The sequence below is a fragment of the Pungitius pungitius genome, chromosome 3, assembly GCF_949316345.1.
Source record: "Pungitius pungitius chromosome 3, fPunPun2.1, whole genome shotgun sequence".
Taxonomy (NCBI): Eukaryota; Metazoa; Chordata; class Actinopteri; order Perciformes; family Gasterosteidae; genus Pungitius; species Pungitius pungitius.
Genome location: NC_084902.1, coordinates 15,804,577 through 15,828,309, shown reverse-complemented (window position 1 = coordinate 15,828,309; position 23,733 = coordinate 15,804,577). Strand labels below are relative to the sequence as shown.

The 23,733-nt window shown below is 45.5% G+C and overlaps 1 protein-coding gene across 4 annotated transcripts in view; it reads right to left on the bottom strand.

Moving 5' to 3' along the window:
* ryr1b (ryanodine receptor 1b (skeletal)) overlaps positions 1–22,285 on the bottom strand; it is a 60,897-nt gene extending 38,612 nt beyond the window's left edge. For 2 of the 4 annotated variants that reach the window (XM_037469006.2, XM_062561261.1), the window contains exons 1-26: positions 20,262–20,517; positions 10,351–10,473; positions 10,141–10,242; positions 7,869–7,943; positions 7,677–7,755; positions 7,344–7,456; positions 7,147–7,246; positions 6,910–7,006; positions 6,743–6,817; positions 6,282–6,438; positions 5,982–6,146; positions 5,351–5,472; positions 5,075–5,261; positions 4,769–4,904; positions 4,580–4,675; positions 3,851–3,969; positions 3,516–3,649; positions 3,146–3,387; positions 2,869–3,061; positions 2,146–2,362; positions 1,966–2,070; positions 1,268–1,371; positions 1,098–1,181; positions 852–1,011; positions 522–669; positions 235–440 (exon numbers count right to left, since the gene is read on the bottom strand). In XM_037469006.2, the coding sequence (XP_037324903.2) occupies positions 235–440; positions 522–669; positions 852–1,011; positions 1,098–1,181; positions 1,268–1,371; positions 1,966–2,070; positions 2,146–2,362; positions 2,869–3,061; positions 3,146–3,387; positions 3,516–3,649; positions 3,851–3,969; positions 4,580–4,675; positions 4,769–4,904; positions 5,075–5,261; positions 5,351–5,472; positions 5,982–6,146; positions 6,282–6,438; positions 6,743–6,817; positions 6,910–7,006; positions 7,147–7,246; positions 7,344–7,456; positions 7,677–7,755; positions 7,869–7,943; positions 10,141–10,242; positions 10,351–10,473; positions 20,262–20,309 (3,387 nt within the window). In that variant the 5' untranslated portion in view covers positions 20,310–20,517. Of the gene's footprint in view, positions 1–234; positions 441–521; positions 670–851; positions 1,012–1,097; positions 1,182–1,267; positions 1,372–1,965; positions 2,071–2,145; positions 2,363–2,868; positions 3,062–3,145; positions 3,388–3,515; positions 3,650–3,850; positions 3,970–4,579; positions 4,676–4,768; positions 4,905–5,074; positions 5,262–5,350; positions 5,473–5,981; positions 6,147–6,281; positions 6,439–6,742; positions 6,818–6,909; positions 7,007–7,146; positions 7,247–7,343; positions 7,457–7,676; positions 7,756–7,868; positions 7,944–9,345; positions 9,367–10,140; positions 10,243–10,350; positions 10,474–20,261; positions 20,518–22,094 lie in introns of those variants that run through there. The other 2 variants (XM_062561259.1, XM_062561260.1) reach the window with 2 other exon arrangements.
* Between the last annotated feature and the right edge of the window lie 1,448 nt (positions 22,286–23,733).

The window sequence follows — 23,733 nt, the reverse complement described above, 5'->3', positions numbered from 1 at the left end:
ATGTTGGCCAGCTGAATTTTCGCTTTCTGCAATGAAGTTTGGTTTATTTTCAAGCCACATGTACAATTTAAGGGTCAACACATATATAAGTCTTCTAAATTCTTCTTTTTAGAGTGAACCAATGACATGTGATTCCTTTAGGGGAAATCCACTTTTTACTTTGCAGGTTTTGAAGAGAACTTAAAACCGCTCCCTATCTGCACCAACGCTGATTTAATCTAGTTGCAGACTGACCTTGTTGCCGTTGAAGACGTAGGCCAGATCATCTGCTCCCAGCTCCGTGTCGGAGCGGACACTGGGACGAGCCCAGCCCACTCGCATCTCCCCCGTGGTCACAGCCTCAAACTCAAAGTACCACTTCCCTTGGGTGACGGCGTACGACCTCTCCGCCCTGAAGATCCGTACCTTATCCCCACGGGTGTTCTCCAGGCCATGGCCAGCTGCAGGGGAAAGACGAGGGGTAAGCCTACGAAGGATGGAGGTATTTGACGTGTCAATGAGATAAACAGAAGTTGACTTACTGCTCTCCTGATCTGGAGGCTCAATGTTGTAGCCGTAGCCAATGAGGGTGCGGACGGCGTTGTTAACGCTGTCGCGGTTTGTTTTCTTAGTTCTCTCGTCCAACAGGTTGTACGGTACCAGACGAGGGTTTCGCTTATTCATGATGTCCTGAGAAGCGTAAAAGAATGTGACTTTATATTAAAACGAGAAGGAATGTTTTACATCGCTATGCCTGTATAAATGGACAGTGATTCAGATAAAATGATTGAGTGAGATGAGATAAATTAAATTCCAAGGACTAAAAGTGAAAAGAAAAATATAAGGATTTATTAACAATTTTAGCTTGTTACCTGCACAATACTGTAGGTCCATCCTTGTCGTACCCGGTCCCTTGCCCAAACATTATGCCCATTTTCTGCCAGTTTTTCGACAAGCTGGTTCTGGTTTGGTGTCAGTTTGACATGGTTGAGGTCAAGGGGGGCAGGCTTGTATGCATTGCTCATCACATAGCTAGAGGACAGACGGAAGCTCATATTCAGACGAGCACAATAGACGACCTGGAACGTTTATACAACCAGAAGTGTCAGTGGTCGTACGTCTTTGGCAGCTTGATCTTCTTGAGATTCTCCTCTGCTTTCTCGTCGCCCATACCAACGTGGCAACCCAAGGCCAAGAGAGTCCTGTGGGGCAAAAAGGCACAATATCAACAACCGTGAGGGTAGGAGGACAAACCGAACCCTTTGCAGAACCGAAATCACAAACTCACTTCAAAGTCTCGCCAGACATCTGCAGGTTGTAGTTCCTCTCAGGTTCAGGGAGGCTCTGGAAGTCCACCAAGCACGGATGGAGTTTCTTGTTGTCATCTCTGAACTGTAGAGGAAGATCACTGTAGATTACTACTCTCTAGTCCAAAAAACAACAACTGACTAACTAATAAGCAATTAGCCTGGTCTTGTATTTGCTTCACTGTATTTGGGAGAGGAGTTTAAATGCATCTATATTACTTTTGCGCAAAAATCTTGCACAGCAGGGACAGGAAATACTGTCCAATTGTTTTTTAAACAAGTATGAATATTGATTCTATAAACATTAGAATAGCAAACAGCAATCACAAATCATTCATTTTATTAACGTCAGCGTAACAACGGTTAACAGATTGTTGGCACCTGGCATTCCTACTAAAACACCTCTAAAAGTATCCTCAAATGCTAATCAGAGGGGTTTTAAAATAGGAAAAGGGGTGAAAAATAAAGAGAGGAATTAAAGTAAATAATGACGTATTTTACACAGAACATAAGTCACATACTGGGACCCTATAGATTATGAACAAGAAACTGCAGCCTCATCGTTATTACATTACATATTCACTATGAACTATTACCCCCACATTAGTCAAGAGCTCCCAATCATCTAAATCAAAGGTGGACAAATGTAAAGACTCTCTTCTGTCTGTCCAGTACTCACGCTCCCATAGGTCCAGCCCTGCTCAATGCGGGTCACAGCCCACAGCTCATGGATGTTCTCGGCCAGCTTCTCTCGGATGCGCTCCAGGTGGGGTGGCAACACAATCTAAACGGCAAAGGAAAGTCACCAAGCGAATATAGCAGATACTTGACATTCTGGTTTGAGGTTTGGATCTTCTACCTGAACGGTGTCCACGGGGCAGGGGGTGAACGAGGTGTGGTTGAGGGACATTGTGGGACCCAGCAGGTTGCGCACGCCTTGAAAGTCGTGCTTGTACTCCTTGATGGGCTCAATACGCATCCTGTCTCTGGGCAGCAGAGCCTCGTAGCACGGGGCGTAGCCAGGTGGGGGCATGAACTTGAAGTCGCCATGACGACCGCCAAGTAGGAACCGAGCCCTGAGATGACAGAAACAGATCTTTATGTGCTATTTAAATCCTTTATGGCAACATTGCACTGATCTTCATGAGAAGAAATTGATTTTATATCTGTGCCAATTCCAGAGTCATTGTTTCCCTCCCTGCTCTTAAGTGGCAATTCACCATCAGCCCCATTTCACACACACACACACACACACACACACACACACACACACACACACAACACGGCAGCTGTAAAATCTGTTCAGTGGGACAAGACACTGCAGGTTTTAGAGGGATTATTTAAGAGTTCATTAAAGGATTTAAAGTCATTATTTGTGTATGCCTACATTAGTAGATCACATGTCGACAACCCAAGAAACTGTTAAATATAATTGCATCACATTCTGCTTTGTTACATTAAAATACCCTTGAACTGTTTAAATAAAGAACGTGGGAACCAATAACATTAGCGAGTACTGACACACCAAATCTAATATTTTTTTACTTCATAGATTTAAGGAACATCATTATTTTGTACTTACTTGACCCCAGCAGAGAAGCTGATGACCGGGAAGAAGAGGCCGTCCACATTGAAGTTTTCAAACATTCCCTGAACGGGGTGACCGTTAATACGGAAGGAGATGCTGGGCACGCTCAGATCCAGACAGCAACTGACCACGTCGTCCGCAGCCAGGGCGTGTGCACTGGGCGAAGCCACCTGGCGAGGGACGGTGCCTGAACAGAGAACATGCCGAGTCATAGGCCGAGACGCACAGCATCATGGGAAATAGAGCGAATAAGTCAGCGGAATGATCTCACCTGACCAGAGGTCGAGTCCATCGTAGCCGTAGGAGTAGAGGTCATCTCCCACACCGTTGCCTCCCCATCCTTCTCCTCCCCCGGGGTAGGGGCTGTAGCCCTCTGTCATGGCCCAGCCCACACGCAGGTGGCTGGCCTGCGCCGTCACAAAGGGTTCCACGTAGTCTACCATCATCTCAAAGTACCACTTCTTGTACTGCGTGGAGCCCTCGCACGTACCCAGGAAAATGTTGGGTCTCAAACTGAGTGCAAAATAAAAATAAAAAAACGTTTTCAGACAAAAACCATCGTTCAGAGGGATTGATGACAAGGATAAAAGTGCAAAGACCTTTACGACGTAAAGCCTGTGGCTTAACAACAATTCAAGTACCTGGTGACATAGTTTACGATGTTGGTCTGCAGCAAGAGGTCGCGACCTGGCAGAAGGTTTTCAGTGATGAGGTTCTGGTTGGACCTCACAGCGACACCGTTACACACACAAAGAGAGCGCAGGACATCCAGGACCTAGAGGCGGGACAGAGGCATTAAAATCACCTCTATGTATAAATTGGGCAGCGCAAAACCATCCACCTTAGACAATTCCTGAAGGATGTTTTCTTTAGGAGAATGACAGTCTCAGAAAGTTGTCTCTTTCCAAATCCACGCCTGGGACAATTTCTGGTTAAGTGGCAGCCGTGCAGGACACGTTACACCCCCACATTGTACCTTGTGGTTCCTTCCATGCTTGTCCAGAAGAGAGATGATCGATTTGATGTGGTTCTCCTGGATGATGTTCAGAACCTCAGGGCTTTCAATTAGCACACAGTACAGCACCTCAAGAATACCTATATGTGTATAAGAGAAAGAATATGATCTCTTTCATTTAATTTTTTAACAGCAGTAACCTCTGTTGGGGGAGAATTTGTTAAGCTGCATATTGTGAGTCTCTCAGGAACTCGGTGTGTGACCTTTCTTGAACTACTTGTGACCTAGCCTAGTTCACGGTGGCATCCTGTCTTAGCAGATGGACCCATAGATGCCTTGACTGATCCTTATCCATGTTTATTAACTGGGCGCCATTAAGGGAGCGTCAGCTTTACGACATCTGGGTTTTTTCCTTATATTCCTTTGTCCTGGGGGTTTGTGCTGAAACAACACATGTCCCTCTTCGAAGGGTTTAAAACTCCTGTTTTGCTCTTTTCTCTATAATATGGTTCAAAAGAAATGGGATCAACCATAACTATAATTACTGGTAACTGGTTACTAAGTGCATACAAGCTGAAAATAGAAGAAAATATGATTCAAATCTTCTAGGTTTTTAGGATCCCTGAAGCTCTTGCAGTCTACAGGTTCAATCTGCATCTAATAGTTACAGTAGGTGATGCCAACACTTCCATTTCTACTAATCTACTTAAAGTCGGTCGGTATGAGCAATATGTAAGGCTCACTGGATACCTGAGGAGGCCTCCAGACGGTCCAGCTTGCTAACCAGCCAGTCTAGGTTGTCACAGAACAAGGCGCAGTTAGAGCGGTTCCCTCTGATTAGAGAAGCTGTTCGGGGGAAACACAGAGTGGTTAATTACCATTACTTCATTTAGTAGTTGGCATCTTGTTGGTAGTTTAAGTTCATAGTGATTATTCTACCCAGCAGCTCGTAAAGAAGGTTGACAATCTCCTTCCAGGACTCTGCGGCTTCCTCCCCGGCAAATTCAGAGAAGTGGGCAGCAGTGTTGTACACGTTGAGGCGGTCGATGCACTCCAGCACGATGGTGATCATTCCCTGAAAAAAGAAAAACAGAAACACAAGGGAGAGACCACAAAGGTTATGCACACATCGTCATTATGGTGAGAGAGAAAACTACTGGTCCCCCCCGTGCACAACTGAAATCCTATAAAAATCAAAGACATGTCTAATTTGAGTGCGTGGCTTTGCAGATAACCGTGAATCACCTCCTCCTGGAAGAGGTTCTGCCGGTTGCGGAGGGAGCGGAGTTTGGTCTGCTTCTCCTCGTGCTCCAATTCCTCCTCGGGAGGACAAAAGTAGAAGATGAGGTCCTGAAGAGAGAGGATGACCCCCTCCAGAGGAAGAGACACTGTCCCTGGGGACTTGTTCTTCCCATTTAGAGCGTCCAAACCCCTGGAAGAATTCACACAAAAAAATGATGAACATCCTTGTATCCTGTGAAGAAGACTACTCCCCCCACATCTGAAGGTGTAAACCCTTACTTGTTGAACTGCCTGAAGAGGCCCATTGTGCTGAAAATCATTCGAGCAGCCTGAGACTCTTCAGTTTGGGAGCGGGAGACAGTAAGGGCATCGTCCATATGACCCTCCTGATGCAGAATGACCTGTGGACACGGACAACATGATTATTGAACACTGAGTCTTAACGGAAGAAATGAGCATCATTTCACTTTTTTACAGTTTAAGGGATGAAAAATAAAGTAGAATAGTTGGACCAAAAGTCATACAGAAATATTTACTCAAAAGGTCTAGAATTGAAGCAGGACCTGTGTTGGTGATCATTCTAATAATTTATTATAAAAGTCATGATACTCCAAGTTCAGGGTATACCCACGCCAAGCTTTAATTTGTAACACCATCACATCTTCTTGCCTCACTGTACACAACACACAACAGTATTTCATTGCAGTCGTGTAATTCACCCTCTCCATCACCATCAATTTCAAATCAGTGTAAGCTTACATCCTATCTTTATTTACATCCTATATTATTGTTATATGACTGAAAGGTCTGGGCATGACCATTGCAATACCATTGTACAGATAATCAGCACTAACTTTGCTCATATATTATGCCGATAAAATGTATTCTGGTCCCCAGTGAAGACCCTGACCTTCCTCTTCATCATTCCCAAACGAGCCGCTTTGGCATCCAGGGCTGCATATGTGAGCCACAGGGCCGTGGACACATGCTGGACAAAGCACATGGACTCTCCATATTTTATCTCCGGAATGCCCATCCCCTCAACATCACGCTTTTGAGCCACCTCCACCTTCTCCTGCTCGGGAAAACCAGAGGGCGAAAAGAGGGGTGGGAGAACATCACAGGGAGGTCAATGAGAGACAACATAAAAGCATGAAAACAAATGGACGAAAGGATAAACACCAGAGAAACTCAAAATGTGAATTGTGACCTTTGTAGCACGGAAGCAGAAAGCGGAGAGTTTGGTGTTGGCCTGCTCCGGGTCGACCACCACCAGAACCTTATCCTCATCCAGACACAGGTACCGCCCTGTTGTAATGTGACGAATGCGGAAAGACTGACCCCACTTCATGTGGCTACCACTCCAGCTGCAGAAAGAAACAACAATGGGGGGGGGACCACTTTTAATTACTACCATACCATTATTATTATTCTTCTGTGTCTGTGGTCTAAAGAATCTTAACATAGTACTCTTATCCCTCACGAGAACATTGTGCTACCCCATTGCGGTTTCCGAGCATCTCTAAAAGTAGAGTCAGTCTCCAGCCATCAAGCTTCTTTACTGTGGAAGCAGCTCCCACTTTGAGTTTGGGACCTCAGGATACGATTGACTTATCACTCACCCAATAAATACTGTCAAAAGAGTACATCTGAAATAACTCAATTAATCACCTGATTCTGAGAGGCTCCAACCTCCACAGGGAACGAGCCTGACTGCACACGGCACCGCCTTCGTAGTGAGCCATCCTGCAGCAGAGAGAGACCCCTTCAATCATACGCTATCACATTGACAGGATGTTTTGACTGCTCAGAGACAACCCTCGTCCTCTTCCCCTCACCTGCGCTTGTACTCTCCTTCCTCCGGAGAAGCAATGGCCAGACACTCGTCCATGTGGCCGTGGAACAGCCTGAGGACGTGACCTCCTGTCAGAAACCCTGGGAGGAGGAAAAGGCACCCCAGTGAGTGTGTAAATATGTGCGATCGGAATTTTGATCGCACTCAATAGCAATCAGTCTGCATGAGCTAGCTGGGCTGCTGTTGACTGTAGAGCACAATGTGTGTGGCACGTTTGTACCCTCAGCAAGCTCGCATCCGGAAGTGATTGGATTCATGTTCCACAGAGTCTGCATGAAGGAGGCGTCCACCATCAGATCACCACTGGCGTAGGACAGGTGCTGAGGAAGGAGGAGAGGACAAGATGGAGCATAGCACAGATTGACCACGTCTTAATCGGCCATTTTTTACATCAAAGTGAATGTGGTACAAAGTTACCAAGTATCTCTCAGAGGACACGCTGACCAGGATGAGGTCGTCACCCACCCGGACCTTTTCACCTTCTGACCTTTGCTTGGAGGCTGGATGGATGGTCCACCAACACGCCTCACCTGCAACGAGAAGATCCAACAGCTATCAAGAATTGAAAACTAAAATATCTTCCATCAAAGTAGATTGAAGCTATTATGTCCTCATGGTATCCGTGGCACGGACGGCCCTGAAGTTTGGCAAAATTCAGAAACCATGTTATTAGATCATAATGACTTTTAGAAATGTGTAAAATTGCGTTTTAGATCAAAATTGAAAATTGATTTCCAGAGTTGGTGTTACCAGTGGAGTCTTCTTGTAAGCCGACGTCAAAGGCCAGCTTGTCTGTGAGAGACCGAGACGTCGTCAAACAGCTCAGGTACTGGGGACAAGGTTTCGCATAAGCACATAGACCGCTGTGTGCAACAATAGATTCTACACCAAGAAAACATCCTTTGTTCCGTTACGTAATTATTATCTTCAAAGCACACATACCATGTTTGAGTGGTAGTGTCTCAGAAGGATGGCGTGACCGTACAGTAACGTACGATGACCTCCACCTTGGGACGACTAGAGGGGAAGAAGAGAGAGAGGGTTAACAGAGCAGGCTGCCTAGCCTGACGTCACACTGTACTTTGGTGAGACTAGAGGGCAAAATGACACATTTTAGAAGTTGCATAAGTGCACACTGAGCAACTTGCACTGACCCTTTTGTTGTTGATACTGTATTTGTCTTGTTCTATGTTTTATAAAACTGGGGAGATGCTTTATTGAAAAAAAAAATCACAATTACTGTCGAGGGACAAAGGGGGATGAAGCAAAACAAATAGAAAACTGTGAATCCAGTCACAGTGGATAATAATCTCACACAAAAGCAAACGAACATTGTTCCATCCTACCTTTTGTCAACATCCAGCAAGGATGGAACAAGAAAACACAATTACTGGAAGAGTTATATCGATAGCTCAGTCAAAACAACCATTTAGTTGAGGCCACAGAAGGAGAATGCTGAACCTGTCTGTGGGGTTAAGCCTCCATAATCCACTAGAACGAGTCCAGTGTGTAAAGTGCCAGTGACGGCGAGAGCCCTGGCGTGCAGTAGGGCAGGTCACGCCTTTGCTAAGAAAACAGACATAATGTCCAATCACGTCGCTCTGGAAAATAATTAGCCATGTGCTTCTAATTGTTGGACTTTTGGAGCCTCTGGATTTGATAACAAGTTTTCTGGGCTTGAGAATAATGAAATAAAGAAACCGATTTGTAGTAACTTTTTTTGGGAAAAGGAAGTTAAACAAAAAGCCCAATAAGTATTGAACATTCATCAACATTCATTTAGTGAGAAGATCCCTGAGCCTACAAACGCTTGCTTGCTCGTTCATCCGGGGATATTCAAATGTTTCTAAAAAGGAAGCTAAATTGGATTAATGGACTGTACTTGTGTGGCTTCTTTCTGTTCTTCTATGCACTCACAGCGCTTTTACACATCATTCAAGCACTGACGACAAGAGCTACCATTCACCTGCCCATCATTCACACACCGTGGTCACACCTAGGGGAGACACTTTGGGTGTCCTGCCCAAGGACACATCGACATGGTCACTAACGGAGCAGCGATCAAACCACCGACCCTTCGATTGGGGCCGACAGCGACCCTGCTCTATAAGGCTCAAGTTATTTTTTTCAACATTCTGAAACACGTTGCTGTATACAAAGGGAAACAGAAATTAACGTCAAAAAAGAACAAATGTGCTGAAACACAAAGTAACATCAAGCAGGGTGAGGGACCGTAATATGTATGAGGCAAGAAAACTAAATCTAACACAGTTAACGGGTATGAATTGAGATGTGTGGATATGATACAGCACTATCGCATTCAATAGCACAGTGAGTGGGCTACAGGGGGGACACCAGGACGGCTGCCGGGCTGGTCGGCACACACGTTACAGGAAAACAGACACATTAGCACACGTACCCATTGGTCCAAATCGACTGCCTGCTTTGCAGAGAGCAAGAAGGGAAGCGGAAGGGGAGGATGTCAGATTAAAGTTTGGTTTGTGAGAAAATAAAAGCAGAGTTCATCTGTGGTGCTCGCATAGACTGAGAGGAGAATACGCTTTATGATGGAAATATCAGTCTGTAATCCATTATTAAAATATATTTTGGGTCTGTTACAGGTTTGAGTATGGTAGGTAAATATTATGATTAAAAAGGGCATATATTTCTAATTATTTATTTGTTGAAGGAACAAATATTTATTTATTCTCTGTAAAGCAATATAACGTATTAAAATCGTAGTGGAATATGAGCTTCATATCTGGAGTAAGTGGATTAAAGATGATTCAACTTTTTTTTCAATGGCTTTATGAAATAAACTTGGTTGCCCTTTACCCAACAGTCACTTGAGAGGATCAATAACAAATTCACAAATCTGAATAACATATAAAAAGATGTATTAAACTAATTGTATTAAATAATATGGAGGGATTTTTGTTGGAGCTTCCAGGAAATGCTTCTTTGTTAAATAAATAAATGTGAGTTGGTAAAACAGCAAAGACACATATTTCCAAAGATGTCGTAGTGTTTTCAGTAGAAAAAAGGTACTGAGGAACACTAAACTAGTTTCTCAGAGGTATACTTTATATCCAAGTGTATTTCTGTATGTTATCAATTCCTCTACAGCACGGACTCAGTCTCTCACATCCACGCAAAAAACCAGGTCCAGTCTCCATCCCCATTTTATTATATTATTCCAGTTTTGGGATCCTACCTCACTCATCTCCACCCTGTTGGCCAACATCTCCTGCAGAGCGCGGACCGACAGGGACTGCACCAGAACAAAGCTGCAAATGGCCAGGTCCGGGGGCACATTCTGCCCAACGAATACACAGCGCAGAGGAAGAACAAAAAGAGGATGAGCACAAGGTCAAACGCAGCACAGGATGGACAAAAAAGAAACGGGGAAGGCGAGGGCGCTTACTTGAGCGTTGGATGTTGTTTCCAAGAAGCAGAGGCGGTTCCCGAAGCCTTCGCAGGACAGACAGAGCTTGATCTGCTGCTCCTTCAGGAGGGAGGCCGTGCACTGCAGAACAACCTGGTCGTCCTGCAGACAGCACACAAGCAAAACACTCTGAAGGGTTAGGGCATTTTATGAACAAAAAAAGAACAAAAACCTATATATTCTTATTCTTATATATTATACTTATATTCCTTCCATTCTTTTGCTGACGCTTGTCCCTGAAAGACCAATTTTTTCATATTTCTAGGTCTCTGCACAACCGGCATTGCTTGACATTTGGTGCAGGCAATGCTGTGCACAATACTGAGCGTGTGGTGACTAAAGTGGCTTCGTGAGGAGTGCTAATAGAAAAATACAAAAACATGGCTATGAAACTGTCAAACACGAAAACACAACACAGGAGACATTTTCATTCACTGCTCTTTTTCAATTCATTTACAATCACTTTTTTTGTCTTTTGGCATAATGTTATTTTGTCGGTCAGCTGCCAGGTACAAGCCACAATATGCTGTTTTGAGTAGAGTCTGCATTACTTTCTGTCAAAGTAATGCCATTGCACACATTTTGCAATCAATTTACATTTAAATGCCACTGCAACACAAGAAGATATTTTCCCTCTGATGGACAGTGTGCTTATTGATGTTCAATCAATACAACCACTCATTTAAAAAAACAACAGCTGCCAGCAAAGTAGACAAAAATGCTTTCTAAAAAACTGCTATCAAAGATTTATACTTCTATGGCCGATTGTTGGTACAACAGACAAGCAGAATGCTAAGATACATCAATGTGCCCCGTCCCTCGTCAGACCCCCGGACCCTCCAGAGGCTGCTGTAAATACACAGATTAACACCTCCTCCCCTGGGAAACTTACACCTAACACTCAACATTCTCAGCTGCTCCTTCTACTCTGTCACTACGCAAGTGGATGCATCACTTAACCCCCATCAAATATTCCTCTACAGTTCTGGAAAGACTTTTCTCCGATCTCACCCAACAACTAATAAATCCTCCCGCCTTCACATTCTCGACCTGTTTGCTGTATCGCCATGGCGATTCAGCACCGCAACTTATAGAGTTCAGGAGAACGGAAAGTGATGCAGCTCTGTGCCCTCATAAGTTTTGACTCCTCTCTCATGACCGCGGGCCTCTAGTGTTTCTTTGGCTGAAGAGCATTCCTTTGGACCGGGCTATCATCTATCTCCCCTCAGCCCTGAAATGTCTCCTCCTGTCCCGTCCTTGTGAAAGTGGAGCAATGCGCCCTCTTCTCTTTCACTGCGACTGCACTCGATATGGGACTCGAGTACACGTACAGTACAACAAGGGGCTTTTGGCCTAAATCTGTAAATCCCACGGGGATGCATTGAGGTCCCAGTCATGTTAAAGCAAGGCGGTGGAATTTCTTTGGTACACAAACAAGTCTTTCCACTCACACTACCTCAAAGCTGAGATCATCAGCTATGACCTCTACAACGGCATGGACCTTCGTTTATGAGGTCGTTCTGAGACGAGAAATGTGGGTCCGACGGGCTCAACAGGTCACGTTTCGGAGGACAGTGCATTCGGAATCCTTGTGGGTTTGTAGAAGCAGACTGAAGCAACCGAACGACTCACTGAGACAAGATGTGCGATCGGATGCCGGCCGTGGACGATGTTTGCCCCAATATTTATCCATCCATCTATTTCTACAGCCTCCGCCTTCACCTCTGTAGGACAGATGGAAAAGGAGCGCACCCACAGAATGTGCCATCTCAGTTATGAATTTCATCTATGCAAATCATTATTTATATACTGTATGTCCTTGAACTAAGTGCTATTATTCTTTTCATAGAAATATTTTGGTCTGGACTTTGATTGTCTGCAGAACAAACTATGAATCCTCCGGGTAGGCGACCGTGGGGACGTTTTTAGGAAGCAATTAAGATAATAGAATAGGGTGTTTTACAGGTCTCAAATTATTATTAAATTAAAGAGAGACAAGAAAATAACCTCATCAATTGAACAGAACAGATTTTGAAACTTGGGCTGTGGTCCATAACCACTTGTCCTCAAGCTGGATGGAAAACGTGAGGTCAAGGAAAGAGAGAGAGGGAGAGAATTCAGAAGGATTCTGGGGAAGACAACCTTGGTCCTGAGACAATCTGAGGGCACTTAAACGGCAGCCAATGGATGTTGCTGGCTTTTTCATCCAACAGATTGTATTCATAAACACATATAAATGGAAGTAGACACTGACAAACTACGTTGTTCACTAACCCTATCCCAAAATACACAATTAAATAGCAAGGGAAATTGTTATGGACGTTCGAAGGGTGTGGTGCTTTCAATGATGCTGCAGCAAGGAGTTGAGGGACGGGATTAACTCCCTTCCTTTCCTACACGATGGTTCTGGCACGTTTCACTCAGTTAGGAACTGTCGGTAGCAAAAGAAAAACACACATTCTTCGAAAATATATGAGGTAGAAGAACAGAACAGAACCTTGACTACTCCACCCTGAACATTAGGGCACAGACTTTTAGTAGTCTCCTGAAGTGCATCAGCCACTACGGAGCTTCGTCCTCACACGAGTCCCACTGTGGACCACTTCAAAAGTGACCAGGTGAAAATCTGACACACAAACCTCGGGGGCTTAACTCCCCCCACTCATCTTAACAGAGGCGGCTTTCAGGGTGTGCACCCGACGCTCCATCGGGAGCCGAGCACATCGCTCGATTATTTGACACATGAATCTCACGTGAACCTCCGAGCAGGAAAGCCCTTTGCACCCACATGATGTCCCATCAGTACGGTGGGTGCGGAGTTACAAGGCGAGCCGTGGCAAGCATCGGGGGCTACACGGGGTCAGACCGAGCGGGAGAGACAATTGGTTGTAAATTGGCAGCCGGCCTCACCAACAAAAACTATGCAAAAGACTGTGCAGGAATAGAGGTGTGTAATGCAGCAGGGCTTAACAGCCAGAGGCCCCGATACCGCCGGAAAGCAGACACCTTCGTGTGTGTGAGTGTTGGTGCACGTGCAGACTGGGGGTAGCCAGGCTTTCCCCAGACAAGCAGGGATCCTGCAGGTCGAGTACGCAAACCGATGCAAAATGGAAAGTATGCATCCCCCGCCCCCAGATCTACTCTCTATTTTGTGCCGTCTCCATTCTCTGGCATTTGACCTAGAGATCGATCTCAGCGCTCCGTTTTGATGGACATCCCAATTCCCTTTAAATGCATCTTTCGCCCGACAAGCTATTAGAGAGGAAACACCTTAGCACAATACTTTTCTGCACCAGTGACGTATAAAAGAGGCCACCACACTGAAGCTGTGCAACAGGTCATGAAGGCAGGGGGGGTCTCATTGTGTTAAAGGCCTTCTGCTTGTCTGCCTGTCTCTTCCTCACCTCCTCTGCTGGCCTGGCTAGGACTTAGGCATAAGGAGAGGAGGCGACCTTAGGAATCCAGGATGTGCAAATCGGGAAATGGGGCCCATTTCTATTCTATGATGGGAGATGAACACAGATATTCCCACCAGCATGTAATCAGCTGGTTCATATATTTGTTATATTTGGAGGGGGAGTGTCTTACACCTGAATAATAACGTGCACTCTTTGTTTACCTTCCAGATTTCCTCCTCAAGTGTGCTGATACAGGCCACTGCATACATTGATTGTGTTTCTGCAGACATCACTAGAGTGAGGGACAGCCCATTGCACTGTGCGTGGGTGGAGGAGAAAGGGGGGCGGTGATGGGGTTTCCCTTTGGAAAGTGTCAGAGTCCCTGCAGGTGCACTTTCAGGATCCTCCATCACAGACGGCAGATTGAAAGGCCTCGTGGCACCCCCGCTTTCCTCCGTCATTCGCTCACGTGTTTTCTTCTCTACTTGCTAGAATGAAAAACAAAAGCTCCCAAACAACCCACCTATATTCTCTTAAACCCTTATTTTGAGTCGTTCTTTCAAATATTTTTTTGAGGGTTGCCGTCCCTCCGATGCGCTCTCGAACTGTTACATTATTGAAGATAAAGTACATCCTCTCGTACCTTATTGCTTTAATAAATCTATGTCTCTAAAGCATTTTGAGCATTGTTTCATGGATTTGATAACAAAGAGACTGTAGATTGAAATTTAAGAGTCTGTGCCGCTTGAGAATACAAAATAGAGACACCAAGTGTGAATAAAAAAAAGGTCTGCGTGAGAGTGTGCACACACACACACACACACACACACACTACTCGCCGCTTAAACAGACACACCAACTTATTCCCTACCAGTGTCCACAGCGAGCAGCAGAGAAGTTTACTTAGCAGGTGAGTGCAGCAGCCCTCTGAGAGTCTGCCATGCACGAGAGGATGAAAGGTCAAGGTTGAATGAACTAATGAGGTAGGAAAAGAAACTTCTGCTCTTTCCTTCTCTCCTTCTTCTATCTTCACCTCGTCTCCACACACTGACATTTACCAGCCTCCCTCAGCACATCAAATGTGAGATACGTTTAAAAATCATAACCAAGGTGTAAATTGCCTCATTTGCAAAACATTTTTTATGTTACCTATCAGACAGTGATACATGTTCAATGAAAACAAAAGATTTCAGTAGCTTTATATCAAAAGCTTCTTTTCCATAACAAAATACAGGTTTAAATTATTTCTATTCAGGTTCTGTATAAATGCTGAACTAAGTTTCTCTACTGATAGAACTATTCCAAAACAATCATTTTATAGAGAAATCTACACACAGCTTGAACAAACTGTAATTAAAGAACCAAAATGTGTTTCGCTGAGTTAGCGTTACAAAGTTCCCTGAATTACGGGGCAGCAGAGTGTCGAGAACGTTTTGGTCTTCGTCTCTTTCACAGTCGGCTCCGTGTGCCGTGGTTCACACCATTTGGTTTGATGCTCTCCATTATGCTCCTCTCCTTATTGCCTTTGCGGTCTTCTCTTTCTCTCCCGTTACCTCACCCGCTCTGCCCCGGGCCTTCCCCCTCGGCTCCTCTCCTATTTTAAGGGGCTGCACCTGTCACTATCACATTCCCTCCTTCTGCTGACGAGCAGATACTTGGAGCTCTCGCTTGGAGAGAGAGCTCTCTCTTGCTCGCGGAGAAGGCACCGAGAGCAGGAAAGCATCGACCAATATGTTATGGTGAAAGATTTCCCTTCTGATGGGCAAAAAGCGAAGGATGCGCATGACGCTTTGCAGCCTGAGGAAGTAGGGTAAAAATGAAATGCGATCACAAACAGCTGATCGTTGAACCACAAAGTTACTCTTCATGGTTTCATCTGAGCCTTTGCTCAAACCTCTCCATCAACAACTTGATTCTCCAAGATCCTTTTTTTGCAGCACAATTGAAGGGTCAAATACCGACTGCAAAGCATTTCCCCTTTCTGGCAAAACATTCTGAAAGATTTGGGGCATCTTGGAAGAAAGGCGGTGAGAAAGGACGAAGTAAACATTGGGCTTCTGGACTCGTTTAGCCACAACACACACAACACGTGTTCGCTGCTAAAAGAGGCAAATCCCTCACTATCACAATCTATCACTGCCAACCATTGAGACCACCGAGCTGCTGTCTATCAGAAAGTTGGTTTCTATTAACTATTAATAGTAACGATGGCACAAATTCATTTGGATTGGATATTTAGATTGCATACGGTTAATACGTACGATTACATGTATTCCCATCCAATTCAACCAGCTAAGCTAAAACTAAGCTAAAAGGTGACAAAGATAATCATTTAGCCTCTACTCTCACTCTCACTCACTCGCACAAACACGCACGTTTCCTAACAGTCGTATCACTTTTCTTCTGCAGGATCTCACACACTCTCACTCTGTCTGTGTTTGTGTCTCGTGCCTGGGAGACTGGACCACCTGCTCATTGTGTGTACTGCAGTGCAGACTAACAGGTGCTGTATACGTGTGTGTGTGTGTGTGTGTGTGTGTGTGTGTGTGTTCGTGACCCTGCTGCAGACGTGTTCATCTCCTGAGCTCAGCACTTCCAAAGCCCTTTTTCCTGTCCCCACCTCCCTCAATGAAATCTGCTGCCTTTATAGCTCACAGAGGATCCCACAGTGTGGCTGTAAATGCAGATAATATATGTGGCTGTCAGTGTCAATTCAACTGCCAATTAAAAAAAGAGAAGACCCATAGAACAGGGTGAGAGGTCAAAGGTGGAGCATGTCTCTTTCCTCCACACAACTCTCAACATGGCTGAGCAGCTAACGGTAATAACAGCTCGAAGAGCGGAAACCGCGCTAGCAGTGCTGACTGAGCTAACAATGCCGGCCTGATGGGGGAAAGTGAGGGGTGGTTGGTACTCGGCCAGGACAGTGCTGTGGGTCGGGAGGCCGTTAGAGGTGTTACCCGCCATGAGAGAGATACTAATACTAAATTCAGATCAGAAGGCAGTGAAATACCATATTCAGTTTGAGAAATTAGATTAATACATATGTACAAACACAATGTTTTTCTTGATCTGCTATTTCCCAAAACAAATGAATTAGCTGATCGCTAATATAAGAAAGGCAGACACACTGTGACATTTCAAATAAACCTCCTTCTGGTCAACTTTAAACTTGCATGTCACCAAATCATTGCCTCCTGCAAACAGCCAGCCCATATACCTGGGACATTATCGCTACTGTCAATCGAAAGCCACAACAATGACGATCTCTGTTCGCTTGACGCACAGGGACGGCCCCACACACTCACACACTCACACAGCGCGTCTCCCAATGGACGCTGTCAAATAGGACTCCTCTGGTTTGTCCCTCCAGAGTGTGTGTGCTCTTATGGTGGCAGGCTATAAAAAGGAAAGTGCTGTTGCGGTCCGGATCTGGAAATACCCCATCAAACTCTGTGGCCTGCGTGGTTCACGGTGACCCGGCTTTCACCATCACCAGCGCTGGAGGCAGCTCACCGGATGTGGACTCTCATGTGCTTGCAGGTAGTTTTTTTTTTTTTTTTAAAAGGAGGTTGAAAATCAGACACCTGTTGTTCAACATGGAAAGAGAGTGTAAGATCTCTGTTACCATACAGCCCCACCAGCTAGTGTGTGGACCGCACTGCTGCTTGAGGCCAACAACGGCGTGTGAGTCACAGGCCCTGAGCCGGATCAGAATAACACGATGAAAACCCAGAATAGCCTCACTGCTGAGTAATCTGTGTGTGGCCTCTTGGCAACGTGAAAAATGTGCAGAAGAAAACCAAAATGCATCAATCCCCATCGGCCCCACTGAACACCATTCAGCATTTAAAGGATCTAAACTGCATCGCCTCCGCCCCAAACACCCACACAGCCTTTCATCTGACTGAGAGGATTCCCAGCAGGCCTGAGAAACAAGTGGGGTAACAGAGAAGAGGATCAGGAACGAAAGGACTCACAGCAAAGCACTGTTTTTAGATGCTTCCTCAAATAGACAACAATGACTTTCCCAAACTGCGAGGTAATTGCTTGGGGAGTAGGGCGAGTCCGAATAACCCACTGGGAAGGTGGTCCGTTCGTTCCATCATTACACTCAAAGAGTGTGGCCATCAGACAGAAGGGTTTACAAAAAGGAGAATGGAAGACAGTTGGGAAATGATTGATTCCTCATCATTAAAGAGAGCTGACCATAGAGAACACTCTATTCATCACACGCTAAATTCATTTTGTCAGCCATTTGAACACTGTCCTGCTTGATGTTATTCCATGACACTGTCCTTCAGCTCAACAAGCTGCCTGTCGCAGCGGACCGTGTCATCATTTTTGAGTGAGACGTGTTAAACATTGTTCCTCCTCCTCGTAGCGCCGGACTCTGAAAGACAACAGGCTCGCCATAGTTATCGAAAGCACAGAAGAATTGCACCACGCTTTAAGCTCACAAAAGAAATCTTTTTGGCAAAAAATCCTTTTTTGAGAACACATATTCTCAAAATAGTTGTTTTTCTTGAACGTGAGCCGCGGCCCGCTTTCAGCTATAGGGTTGTTATCCAAAACTCGGCCGCCTGGTGCGAGGAAATGACAAGAGCCCCATCTGTGCATTTCTTGAAGATATCATTAAATAGTTATTAGACGACGAGGGCTGAGCCTGGTCATACACATGTGACCACTGTAAAGTATGACACCGGCTGGCGGTCAGGTGACCCCGGGTGCTCTGTGAGGTGAGGTCACAGCTCCTCCAACATAACCCAGAGCAAAAACCCCAGCAGAGAGAAACTGCTGGGTCACACAATGCTTTGCTGCCTCTAGTTATAAGAAGGATACCTGCGGTTGCATCTTCGCCCTTTGACCCACGGCCCGGGATCAAACACGAGGCCCCCCGACAGCGCTGGTGTCACAGATAAACCCATTGAAGTCAAGGAGTGATTAATAATTCACCTGTAGCGGCATTAGGTTTTCCTTTTCATGTGTTCGGTGTCTCGTTGTTTCACCCCCGCTGAGTCTCTCTGATCATTTCATTTCATGTTTAGCGTTTTGTAACATTTCACTGTGGAGGTTGTGTCTCACACAACCGTTGATAGGAAAACCTTGGTGCTTATTGGCTTTAATTGGTATTGTTTCGTGGTATCAATGACTTCAAGCGAATTGTCATTATGAACCAGCACAATTGAAGACTCCTTTTTATATAGTGAAACCGCACCGCTACTACCGCTATTACCGCTATTTAAATCAGGCACTGTATTCGTTCAGCTGCATTTCCTTTCCCTGCTCTCGCTCCGTCTCTGTGGCGTCTCACGTACACACACACACACACACTTTGGCGGCAAATCACTGTCAAAATTCAAGAGCGCTATTCAGGTCGATGTGCGCGCGTGAATCAAACACCCGCGAGCAAATGTGGGTCTCGCGACCAGCCATGGCGACTGTGTATAGTTGTATAGTATTGACGTGTTTTGCATTTACTCCAATAAAGTTCTGCTGTACAAATTAATATTGAACAAATTATTCCAGTTCAGCGGTTGGTCGTCGCCCCCCCCCCCCTCCCAGTCAGCCCCCGCACTTTGACATCTGTGGGATACACTGTAACAATAGTCATTAAATTGTCATAATTAGTTTTGAGTTTGAAAAGGTGGTAAGTAATGAATTCAACTTTGTGGAAAGAAATTAATTTTTAAAAAGACTAGAACTATATTTAGTTTAATTTCAGTGGGGTTGTGACCCTGCATGCCTCCCGTGTCTGACTGTAGCTTTGGAGACCCACATTCTGTGGTTTTAGGTCCGCCCCCCCCCGGCGACTTGGATCCTGTGAAGTGGAAACGTGTCCACTGTGACCGTGTGTGGGCACCTCCCGAGGAAAGTGGTGCGGCCTTCGGCCAGCTGTCCCTTGCAGGCTGTCGTCTGCCTCCTCGGCCCTCACCGGCAGGCTCTACTTTCCTTAGATAAAAATAGATAACGATGCTAACAGATGCCCCAGCCGCTGTCTATCTATCCGAGCTCACACACACACACACACACACACACACACATGCACGCATAAACTGTCACCTATCTTCTATGAAAGAGATGAGCAGAGACAATGAGCAGTGGATTCTGAAAATGATCAAACTATGATGAGGCGATGAAGGTGCGCTCGAATAGGATAAAAAAGAAGGACAAAAATCAATTACCAAGTGTAAAGAGAGCCACTAATAAGCGGGTCATGGCACATTCAGGGCGCCGCAGAAATAGTCAACTATATACAGAAGCGGGGCCTTGGCTCTGAGAACTGCAACTACAGATTTGACTGAAATACCCGATGCCAGAGAAGCTGTGAAATCGAAGAACACCCAAGTGTGAGACAATTTTAGATCACGAGTTGAATCACTTCTCTTCAAGTCAAATAATAATCTGGTTTATCTTCATGGCTGTTCTCATGACTCCTCGTGTCCTCCAGCAGGTGCAGGTTTCCCAAAAAGGAGAGTGAGCGAGACTTACCGTTCGCAGGAACTGGATCTCCTCCTCTCCCTCTCCCCCTTCCGCCATCCTTCTCCGAGAGTTATTCGCAGCTCCTCGGGAGAAAAGACAAAATCCCTCTGTTTAGGATTTGGATTTTTTTTTTTTGTAAGTCCTTTGCTACGTCCTCTCCCTCTCGCACTCAACGTTGCGCCTCTCTCCCTCCTCTCTGTACCCTTCTCTCTTGCGCTCTCTCACTCTCTCTCTCTCTCTCTCTGTGTCTCTCGCTCTAGTGTGTGTGTGTGTGGGGGGGGGGGGGGGGTGGAGGATGGTCCTGTGCCTCTCACGATGTTGTGAGAGAGACTGACGGGTTGGCGAGGATGTCCCCCACTCCTCTCTGGATCTGCATCCCCCACCCGCAGATCAGGGGAGGGGAGGGGACGGTTTGGGGGGGGGGGGGGGGGGGGGAAGGGGCAGGCACCTCATCACACACTTACACGGCACCTTACCCACCGTGCTGTAGAAGTGGGCCACTCCTTCACACAGGCTGACCCCCTCCAACACGCGCATGCACACACACACCTCCCTCCACATGTCTGAGGCTATAAAAGGAAAGAGGGTGAAGCCTGGCCTTTGGAGAGTGTGCAGTACGAACAGATGCACAAACACACATAAGCCTTAACAGTGTATAGGTCCGTTGCACATGCTTGTTACCGTTACAAAAACTGCTCTGCACTCAGATGTTTGCATGGTTAAGAGATCTCCATCACCTTGGATCACTGAAACTTCATGATGTGTCTTCGTTGACATAGTCTTTTTTGCAGAGACGCATGATGGGTCTTTGTACGGAGCAGATTAAAGATATTTTATCACTGTTATTAATTGATTAAATAGACCTGAAGGGAACAATTGAAGTGTACAAATTTTGGAAAACTTGTTTTCAAATGATGTTGACATATATGTTGTGACATATAAAACAATCAAAAGATGAATTCTGTTCTGCTTGACTGTGTGGATGTGGTTGAATCAGATATAATAGAGGATTTGAAGATTACACTGCCAAAGACTCACTTTAACTTTAACAAGACCCATTGTGTTCATGAATCCTACGTGTTATAAAATATAATACATAGTATGTCTGCTACCTCGTGCTTCGGCAGTCCGACAGAAAGTCTGCAGATGTGTTGGCTAAAATGATTTAAAAAACAAATGGGAATCCTTTAAAAAGTTGAAAAACTTTAAAAAGGAAGAAACCGTGACTGGCTTGAAGCCATAAATGTGGTCAATTTAAAATCCCAAATGGTTGTCCATCATTCCCTGTTGATGGTAAGAAATGCAGCCTTCAGTTGCAGTAGTCAGTCGTGTTTCACCTCCAGCTTGGCACATTCGGTGCAGTGGATACTCGCGATGCCTTCTTGCAGTCTAATCAATAACAGGACGAGTCTCTCCGACATAACAGATCAGCCTTTTGATAAGCTCTGTGCTCTTTCACATTCACCCATCACATTACAGACGAAATGCTTCAGCGTCAAAACAGCAAAAGGTCCTAACTAGGACCAGTGGTCAATAATTCCAGCTTCCAGCTTTGGAAATATATTTCACCCCCTACAACAAAAAATGCACATCGATTAGGATGACACAGTTTAGCGGGAAATAGTGCTTGCAGAGTACAGAGGCCAAAGATGCCATCTTCGCTCCATGTCAGCTGTGTCTGGGCATCACTGCCTCTCTGAGGGAGACAGTGATGTGCCTGAGAGTCCGTGGCACACCCCTCCTGCTCTTATCGGGAAAATCGCACACACGGCGACCATCATCTAGACAATGTCCACACACGCACTATCACACACTCTCACACGCACTCACATGCGCCCTTACCTCCTCAGTCCCCATGTGCCATCTTTCGGCATGCTCTCCCTCCCGTCCATCTCCCTCCCGCTGCGACGGACGCTGGCAGCGGACACGAAGATGTTTTTTTGGGACGCCGGGATCCAAGTCCGTCCAGCGGGTGAAGCGGAGAGGAGGAGGTGACACGAAGCAGAAGCCGGAATGACGGGAATTGTGGGAGTATGAGTCCTGATTCAAAATTTGACCTGCCTTTGCCGTTTTCTTATTTATTTTTTTCCGCCAACTCACGAATCCGCGTCAGTTTGGGTGCAGTTGCGGCGCCGCGCCTGAGGGGGGCGACATTGTCCCGAGAGTTGAAGTGGAATCTGCGCTCGATGCTCTGTGACCTCTGGTTGCGGCTGCAAAGTGAACACGAGCCGTAACTTTAAAGAGTCACGGTACCATACCGAGTTAGCAATGGTAAGCCTGACGCTGATGGTGTTTTGCATTTTATTTTATTCCATTCTTTCAATTTGATTTTAGCAAATGGAGGGAAACGTTACGCTGGCTGACGTTAAACCGTTAGACAGCACTTTACTAACAACTATTGACGGTAGCGCTGTATGCTAACGACGACCATAAATTAAAACATGTATCCCATGACATCAAGTCACAATATAAACAGTCAATTACATTTCTAACTCTCCCATGTCGCCTTAATTTAACTTTAATTCGACTTTTCGTTACCGTCAATACACGTCAAACCACTATTTCATAGACTTCCGTCTTTGCGAGTATTATCAAAATAAAAGACGTTGAACAAAGTGCACAAACGAATAACGTTGTTCTCACAACAAGATTACATGGGGGGGAGGGGGGATGCAAAAGCTAAAACTAATATGTCGTTGTCATAATGGTGCTTTTCAGCATGTGTCAAATGTCTTTTACCAGCTGTGTTAATTGCAACTCTTCCTGTTTTACATAGCTGTTGCTTAATAGCACACCAAGATTACCCCATTGCCAGGAAATAAAGCATTAAAACCTTTTTTTTCTTCTTATTTGACGTCTTCCATCTTCCCTGTTTGAGTTCTTCACTGATCCACTTTCCGATGCAATTACAAATGCATTTCTTGTCAGAGTTTAGACGTGGCGTGCGTAGACTGCAGGATCCCTGCCCGCTGCATCTTTCCCTGCTTTTGAATGCCATGTCACCCGCTCTCTGCCAGCCAGTCAGCTTCCTGCAGGGAAGAAGCCACCTCTGCAGACTTGGGGACATTAATGTCCCCTGTTTGGTCGCCTCTTCCTCTTGGTGCGTTAAAACAAGGATGCCTTTGAGTCTCCCTGTCCAGCTGCACTGCCACATTCACAAGCACAAACACTACCTCCCTGTGTAATCGCTTGCTACCCTGAGAAATGAAAAAGAAGAAAATGAACAAATCAGGTTGATGGACGTGATTCAGGGGACGCATGAGAAAATCTAGGAGGGGACGCGTGTCAAGATTCAACAATGTTATCAGACATCTCATGATGTCGTATCAGGAAGCCACTCTTATGCCACGTTCAGATAATGCCCCCAGAAACACTGCAACATAAAGTAACACTGAGGTGTGGCCTACTTTTTGGTTTTCTGTGTATCAACAGCTCTGAAAAAAGAACCGCAGATGTTGCTTCCTGGAGTACACTGATGGTG